Source organism: Physella acuta, unplaced genomic scaffold (genome assembly GCF_028476545.2).
Source record: "Physella acuta isolate Inbredline_101_S28 unplaced genomic scaffold, ASM2847654v3 ptg001237l, whole genome shotgun sequence".
In the NCBI taxonomy this organism is placed as follows: domain Eukaryota; kingdom Metazoa; phylum Mollusca; class Gastropoda; family Physidae; genus Physella; species Physella acuta.
In genome coordinates this window covers 551,087-560,387 of record NW_026732753.1, presented here as the reverse complement: position 1 = coordinate 560,387, position 9,301 = coordinate 551,087, and the positions used below count along the sequence as shown (strand labels likewise).

The 9,301-nt window shown below is 43.4% G+C and overlaps 1 protein-coding gene across 1 annotated transcript; it reads left to right on the top strand.

The window, feature by feature from the left end:
• Window positions 1-5,861: 5,861 nt before the first annotated feature.
• On the top strand, window positions 5,862-8,834 carry LOC131957400 (axoneme-associated protein mst101(2)-like). Its single transcript, XM_059322195.1, has 3 exons — window positions 5,862-6,141; window positions 6,235-7,151; window positions 7,266-8,834. Exons 1-3 carry the CDS (start codon window positions 5,862-5,864, stop codon window positions 8,832-8,834), a joined length of 2,766 nt encoding a protein of 921 aa, XP_059178178.1.
• Window positions 8,835-9,301: the final 467 nt, after the last annotated feature.

The following is a 9,301-nucleotide window of genomic DNA, read 5'->3' as shown; positions in this document are numbered from 1 at the left end:
GGAAGCCACCCTAAAATGAGAGTTTAAAAATGAGTAACATTTTATTGTCTCAGATTTTACCTTCTCACACTGCAGCTAGAATAGTCAAACAACGGCAATTAACGTTATACAGTCGATCAGACGGAAATTAACGTTATACAGTCGATCAGATGGCAATTAACGTTATACAGTCGATCAGACTGCAATACACGCTTTAAAGTCGATCAGACGACAATACACGCTTTACAGTCGATCAGACAGCAATACACGCTATACAGTCGATCAGACGGCAATACACGCTATACAGTCGATCAGACGGCAATACACGCTATACAGTCGATCAGACGGCAATACACGCTTTACAGTCGATCAGACAGCAATACACGCTTTACAGTCGATCAGACGACAATACACGCTATACAGTCGATCAGACGGCAATACACGCTATACAGTCGATCAGACGGCAATACACGCTTTACAGTCGATCAGACGACAATACACGCTATACAGTCGATCAGACGGCAATACACGCTATACAGTCGATCAGACGGCAATACACGCTTTACAGTCGATCAGACAGCAATACACGCTTTACAGTCGATCAGACGGCAATACACGCTTTACAGTCGATCAGACGACAATACACGCTATACAGTCGATCAGACGGCAATACACGCTTTACAGTCGATCAGACGGCAATACACGCTTTACAGTCGATCAGACGGCAATACACGCTTTACAGTCGATCAGACGGCAATACACGCTTTACAGTCGATCACACTTACCACAGTTTCAAATGGTTGCTAAATCTGGGAAAACAAACTGCTGCTAGAACTAAGAACTTGAAGTGTGTAGACGTCTGCTAGAATAAGAACTTGAAGTGTGTAGACGTCTGCTAGAACTAAGAACTTGAAGTGTGTAGACGTCTGCTGAGATGTAACCGCCACTTGGGGCAGCTGTCGTCTGGTCACTGTTGCCCCGCCCACTTGAGGGTGAGCCCTTGATTCCTCCATCAACCAAAAGTCACATTATTGACAGGTGAGAATCTGTCACCGCGACACGTGGGAGCACGTGACGACGATCTGTCCCGGTCACCGGCAGCAGACCGCAGCGGCGTTTGGCGGGAGATGACGTCATCGCGAGTTTTAAAACTTATTTTCAAATTATACGAAAGTCGTCACCGCTTTACCAACTGATGTCCCTAGCACTAAAATTTAAAAAAAAAATTACTAACTTTATTACTAACCTCAAAAATACTGACGTCCCTAGCACTTACCTAAAAATTATTGACGTCCCTAGCACTTACCTAAAAAATATTCACGTTATTACCAACTGACGTCCCTAGCACTTACCTAAAAAATATTGACGTCCCTAGCACTTACCTAAAAAAATATTGACGTTATTACCAACTGACGTCCCTAGCACTTACCTAAAATATATTGACGTCCCTAGCACTTACCTAAAAATTATTGACGTCCCTAGCACTTACTTAAAAAATATTGACGTCCCTAGCACTTACCTAAAAAATATTGACGTTCTTACCAACTGACGTCCCTAGCACTTACCTAAAAAAATTGACGTTATTACCAACTGACTTCCCTAGCACTTACCTAAAATATATTGACGTCCCTAGCACTTACCTAAAAATTATTGACGTCCCTAGCACTTACCTAAAAATTATTGACGTCCCTAGCACTTACCTAAAAAATATTGACGTCCGTAGCACTTACCTAAAAATTATTGACGTTATAACCAACTGACGTCCCTAGCACTTACCTAAAATATATTGACGTCCCTAGCACTTACCTAACAAATATTGACGTTAATACCAACTGACGTCCCTAGCACTTACCTAAAAAATATTGACGTCCCTAGCACTTACCTAAAAAATATTGACGTTATTACCAACTGACGTCCCTAGCACTTACCTAAAAAATATTGACGTCATTACCAACTGACTTCCGCAGCACTTACCTAAAAAATATTGACGTTATTACCAACTGACGTCCCTAGCACTCACCTAAAAAAATATTGACGTTATTACCAACTGACGTCCGTAGCACTTACCTAAAAAAATATTGACGTTATTACCAACTGACGTCCGTAGCACTTACCTAAAAAATATTGACGTTATTACCAACTGACGTCCGTAGCACTTACCTAAAAAATATTGACGTTATTACCAACTGACGTCCCTAGCACCGACTTCATCCCTCCCCTACTGTATGCTATAATAAACACGGAACAAAATTTTCCTGCGTGAAACATTGGCTCTGTTCAATCTAAAGCGATAAAAAAGACACAAATCAAGTAACAAGTTAATTAAAAAGTCTAGTGACAATTTTAGCGCAATTTCCTTATATCGAACCTCAGCTTATTAATAGGGTACAAAAATAACGTTTGATTTAATAAGTAAATTAAATCGAGATAAATCATATATTGAGCAAATAAATAATGCAACACAAGTAGTTTTAATAATTCAAAACAAAATAGAAAAAATATTTATTAACGAGATTTTTTAAAAAATCCTTTCGAACCTCCGCTCATTCGCTATGGTAAAATCCTTTCGAACCTCAGCTTATTAATAGGGTACAAAAATAACGTTTGAATTAATAAGTAAATTAAATCGAGATAAATCATATATTCAGCAAATAAATAATGCAACACAAGTAGTTTTAATAATTCAAAACAAAATAGAAACTAGCCTCCCGTATCAGTCGAAAAAAAAGGGGAGAGTAGCCTCCCGTATCAGTCGAAAAAAAAGGGGAAAAATTTAAAAAATCCTTTCGAACCTCCGCTCATTAAAATCCTTTCGATCCTCAGCTTTTGCGCTAAAAACCTACAAGACGCTCAGTTTAAAAATTCTTAATTAATTTTTTGTGACCGAACGAAAGGATATTTTTGAAAACTTTCTTCGGCAATATTGGTTTAAATTATGGCAGGAATCGATTGGTAAATGTTTCAAGTCGCTAAGTGGTCTGGTTGCCTAGATATGTAGCAAAAACTGAATTTGTTCGAGGTTTTTTGGCTTTTACGGGAAATCCATGAAAGAAACCCGGAATTTTTATGGCCTATGTTCATCCTCGTAACTAGCTTAACATAATTGCTTTTGGAACTAGTCATCGATATTGCTTCGTTGAGGAGGAGATACGACTTAAAGCTGCGGACACACATTCATCCATCCATCCATCCATCCATCCAGAAATGACGGGTTAATAAACGCAATTCTCCAGAATGGAAATTGCGCTAATTAGAAAAAAGTTAATCTGGTTCTAACTTAATTACTTCGAGAATATTCCGCCCTGGCGAGGCGTGGGGGACACGGCTGATTGGGTACACAGAGTCGGAACCTCACAATAGACTGGTCGGACACAATAGACTGGTCTGATACAATAGACTGGTCTGACACAATAGACTGGTCTGACACAATAGACTGGTCTGACACAATAGACTGGTCTGATACAATAGACTGGTCGGACACAATAGACTGGTCGAACACAATAGACTGGTCTGACACACTGGTCTGACACAATAGACTGGTCTGACACACTGGTCTGACACAATAGACTGGTCTGACACAATAGACTGGTCTGACACAATAGACTGGTCTGACACAATAGACTGGTCTGACACAATAGACTGGTCTGACACAATAGACTGGTCTGACACAATAGACTGGTCTGACACAATAGACTGGTCGAACACAATAGACTGGTCGAACACAATAGACTGGTCTAACACAATAGACTGGTCTGACACAATAGGCTGGTCTGACACAATAGACTGGTCTGACACAATAGACTGGTCGGACACAATAGACTGGTCTGACACAATAGACTGGTCTGACACAATAGACTGGTCGAACACAATAGACTAGTCTGACACAATAGACTGGTATGACACAATAGACTTGTCTGACACACTGGTCTGACACAATAGACTGGTCTGACACAATAGACTGGTCTGACACAATAGACTGGTCTGACACAATAGACTTGTCTGACACACTAGACTGGTCTGACACAATAGACTGGTCTGACACAATAGACTGGTCTGACACAATAGACTGGTCTGACACAATAGACTGGTCGGACACAATAGACTGGTCTGACACAATAGACTGGGCTGACACAATAGACTGGTCTGACACAATAGACTGGTCTGACACAATAGACTGGTCTGACACAATAGACTGGTCTGACACAATAGACTGGTCTGACACAATAGACTGGTCGAACACAATAGACTGGTCTGACACAATAGACTGGTCTGACACAATAGACTGGTCTGCACAATAGACTGGTCTGACGCAATAGACTGTTCTGACACAATAGATTGGTCTGACACAATAGACTGGTCGGACACAACAGCTGCTACATCTGTAACCCTTGACCCTATGATTTGAACTTATTGTCGTCGGCATTGTAGCTGATTGATGAATCGATTCGGCTGTAGTTCTGCCCCGATCGTCACCAAATCTAAAATCATTGCACCCAGAGTTTCTTTCAGGCATCTCTTCCGGGGGGGGGGGGGGCACGTCCATCCCGTCCACGTCCCGAATATAAAGAATAGACCAACTACACAAACACACACACACACACACACGCATATATATATATATATATATATATATATATATATATATATATATATATATATATATATATATATATATATATATATATATATATATATATATACATTAACCAGTGTCCCGTCCATCCCGTCCCCCGTTCCCCCGTCCCCCCAAGGAACAAATAAAATGTCAGAAAATTCCCTCTGATTTCCCCGAAACTTGGAAAAAAATGTTTATCAAGCTCTTCGGTCACCGCTGACTAGATTTGTTTACATTTTGTGGACCAACAGGAACCTGCGATGCAAACAGCCGACCAATGGAATCGTTGCTTACAAACAATTCATGTGAATGTTTGTTGAATTTAAGACGGTTGCTATTGATTATAAACTTTCGAGAAGTTTCTTCAACCCACGGGCGAGGCTGGTTTGACAACAACGTGTGTGTACAAGGTAATGGTAGCAATAAGATCACCCGGGGGTGGGGGAGGGAGGGGGTGTAAGTAGTTCAGGGGCCGTAACTTATGTTAACGTAAGAGAGATACCCTAATACTTGCTGATTACCGTTATTTAAGACGGATTGACAAAGACCCATCTATTTTTTAATTACATTACCACACGGCTTGCCTATGTAGTTACCACTTGATTTGCCTATCGGCTTGCCTATTGCCTTACTACCTGACTTGCCTATTGCCTTGCCCCTGATTAATCTTGCTTAATGTAGCCTGACATTTATAAAATTAAAATTATGTAATTTTGAACAAAACAATTATAAACCAAAATACAGATGCTTTAATTTAGCAACCAAAAGCTCTGCTACAGCTCAGTATTGGAGCCATTAAGCTATTGGCTTTCTGGAATTTTAAATATACACTTACACAACAAACGTATACACATACACCGCACACGTTTATACACATGAACGTACACACATAAATACAGCATACAACATTGTAGATATCTAACACAGGCATAGTAAGACAAACAACTCCAGAAACAGCCCTGACGTATCTCAGCCAATTTTCTAGAAATTTGATCGAACTTTTGGCTGAGATTCGTTTCTGGATTGCCAGATTTTTGACAGTCTGACGTGATATGTGGCAGGTCAGGAATATATTCTCTCGCTTTCTGTCCGAGGGCCGAATTGGGGCAATGTTGAGAGGCCAGGCAGGCTGATGCGTACCTGGCCACTTTTGCTGGGGGAATCAGACACAACAGAGGGCAGCAAGGACAGGCAACAGAGAAATGTTTACAGAGGGCAGCAAGGACAGGCAACAGAGAAATGTTTACAGAGGGCAGGCAACAGAGAAATGTTTACAGAGGGCAGCAAGGACAGGCAACAGAGAAATGTTTACAGAGGGCATCAAGGACAGGCAACAGAGAAATGTTTACAGAGGGCAGCAAGGACAGGCAACAGAGAAATGTTTACAGAGGGCAGCAAGGCGACAGAGAAATGTTTACAGAGGGCAGCAAGGGCAGGCAACAGAGAAATGTTTACAGAGGGCAGCAAGGACAGGCAACAGAGAAATGTTTACAGAGGGCATCAAGGACAGGCAACAGAGAAATGTTTACAGAGGGCAGCAAGGACAGGCAACAGAGAAATGTTTACAGAGGGCAGGCAACAGAGAAATGTTTACAGAGGGCAGCAAGGACAGGCAACAGAGAAATGTTTACAGAGGGCAGGCAACAGAGAAATGTTTACAGAGGTCAGCAAGGACAGGCAACAGAGAAATGTTTACAGAGGTCAGCAAGGACAGGCGACAGAGAAATGTTTACAGAGGGCAGCAAGGACAGGCAACAGAGAAATGTTTACAGAGGTCAGCAAGGCGACAGAGAAATGTTTACAGAGGTCAGCAAGGCGACAGAGAAATGTTTACAGAGGTCAGCAAGGCGACAGAGAAATGTTTACAGAGGTCAGCAAGGCGACAGAGAAATGTTTACAGAGGTCAGCAAGGCGACAGAGAAATGTTTACAGTGGGCAGCAAGGACAGGCAACAGAGAAATGTTTACAGAGGTCAGCAAGGACAGGCAACAGAGAAATGTTTACAGTGGGCAGCAAGGACAGGCAACAGAGAAATGTTTACAGAGGTCAGCAAGGACAGGCAACAGAGAAATGTTTACAGAGGGCAGCAAGGACAGGCAACAGAGAAATGTTTACAGAGGTCAGCAAGGCGACAGAGAAATGTTTACAGTGGGCAGCAAGGACAGGCAACAGAGAAATGTTTACAGAGGGCATCAAGGACAGGCAACAGAGAAATGTTTACAGAGGGCAGCAAGGACAGGCAACAGAGAAATGTTTACAGAGGTCAGCAAGGACAGGCGACAGAGAAATGTTTACAGAGGTCAGCAAGGACAGGCGACAGAGAAATGTTTACAGAGGTCAGCAAGGCGACAGAGAAATGTTTACAGAGGTCAGCAAGGCGACAGAGAAATGTTTACAGAGGTCAGCAAGGCGACAGAGAAATGTTTACAGAGGTCAGCAAGGCGACAGAGAAATGTTTACAGAGGTCAGCAAGGCGACAGAGAAATGTTTACAGAGGTCAGCAAGGCGACAGAGAAATGTTTACAGAGGTCAGCAAGGCGACAGAGAAATGTTTACAGTGGGCAGCAAGGCGACAGAGAAATGTTTACAGAGGGCAGCAAGGACAGGCAACAGAGAAATGTTTACAGAGGGCAGCAAGGACAGGCAACAGAGAAATGTTTACAGAGGGCAGGCAACAGAGAAATGTTTACAGAGGGCAGCAAGGACAGGCAACAGAGAAATGTTTACAGAGGGCATCAAGGACAGGCAACAGAGAAATGTTTACAGAGGGCATCAAGGACAGGCAACAGAGAAATGTTTACAGAGGGCAGCAAGGACAGGCAACAGAGAAATGTTTACAGAGGGCAGCAAGGACAGGCAACAGAGAAATGTTTACAGAGGGCATCAAGGACAGGCAACAGAGAAATGTTTACAGAGGGCAGCAAGGACAGGCAACAGAGAAATGTTTACAGAGGGCAGCAAGGACAGGCAACAGAGAAATGTTTACAGAGGGCAGCAAGGACAGGCAACAGAGAAATGTTTACAGAGGTCAGCAAGGCGACAGAAAAATGTTTACAGAGGGCAGCAAGGACAGGCAACAGAGAAATGTTTACAGAGGGCAGCAAGGACAGGCAACAGAGAAATGTTTACAGAGGGCATCAAGGACAGGCAACAGAGAAATGTTTACAGAGGGCATCAAGGACAGGCAACAGAGAAATGTTTACAGAGGGCATCAAGGACAGGCAACAGAGAAATGTTTACAGAGGGCAGCAAGGACAGGCAACAGAGAAATGTTTACAGAGGGCAGCAAGGACAGGCAACAGAGAAATGTTTACAGAGGGCAGCAAGGACAGGCAACAGAGAAATGTTTACAGAGGGCATCAAGGACAGGCAACAGAGAAATGTTTACAGAGGGCATCAAGGACAGGCAACAGAGAAATGTTTACAGAGGGCATCAAGGACAGGCAACAGAGAAATGTTTACAGAGGGCAGCAAGGACAGGCAACAGAGAAATGTTTACAGAGGGCAGCAAGGACAGGCAACAGAGAAATGTTTACAGAGGGCAGCAAGGACAGGCAACAGAGAAATGTTTACAGAGGTCAGCAAGGCGACAGAGAAATGTTTACAGAGGTCAGCAAGGCGACAGAGAAATGTTTACAGAGGTCAGCAAGGCGACAGAGAAATGTTTACAGAGGGCAGCAAGGACAGGCGACAGAGAAATGTTTACAGAGGGCAGCAAGGACAGGCGACAGAGAAATGTTTACAGAGGTCAGCAAGGACAGGCGACAGAGAAATGTTTACAGAGGGCAGCAAGGACAGGCAACAGAGAAATGTTTACAAAGGGCAGCAAGGCGACAGAAAAATGTTTACAGAGGGCAGCAAGGACAGGCAACAGAGAAATGTTTACAGAGGGCAGCAAGGCGACAGAAAAATGTTTACAGAGGGCAGCAAGGACAGGCAACAGAGAAATGTTTACAGAGGTCAGCAAGGCGACAGAGAAATGTTTACAGAGGTCAGCAAGGCGACAGAGAAATGTTTACAGAGGGCAGCAAGGCGACAGAAAAATGTTTACAGAGGTCAGCAAGGCGACAGAGAAATGTTTACAGAGGTCAGCAAGGCGACAGAGAAATGTTTACAGAGGGCAGCAAGGCGACAGAAAAATGTTTACAGAGGGCATCAAGGACAGGCAACAGAGAAATGTTTACAGAGGGCAGCAAGGACAGGCAACAGAGAAATGTTTACTGATACAAGGCGTGCTTGACGATAGACAGCATACAAGGCGTACATTGACGTCACACGCCATATATGACGTGGACTGACGTCACTCGCCATACGAAGTGGACCCACGTGATGGTAGGTTGTCACATGGGCAACAGAGCTCATCGATGGGGTCTTATAAGACACAAAATACCCCCCCCAGGACTAGATGACCCCCCCACCAAGGGTAGGTGGTGACACCCTGGGTGAACTATATGAGTGTCACCACCAAGGGTAGGTGGTGATACCCTGAGTGTCACCATACCTCGTCCCATATTTATTCCATGTTTACCTCAACCACGCGCTAGTGAGCAGACTAGCCTATTTCCGATAGCGTAAAGATGCTGATGGCCTTATGATAGCACCCCAAGATAAAGCGATGAAAGCAGCGCCCTCAGTCGGCGAGGTAAACCAATTCCCCCCCCCACACACCAGTCACCGTGAGAAGTACTCACATCGAGACTCAGTGAA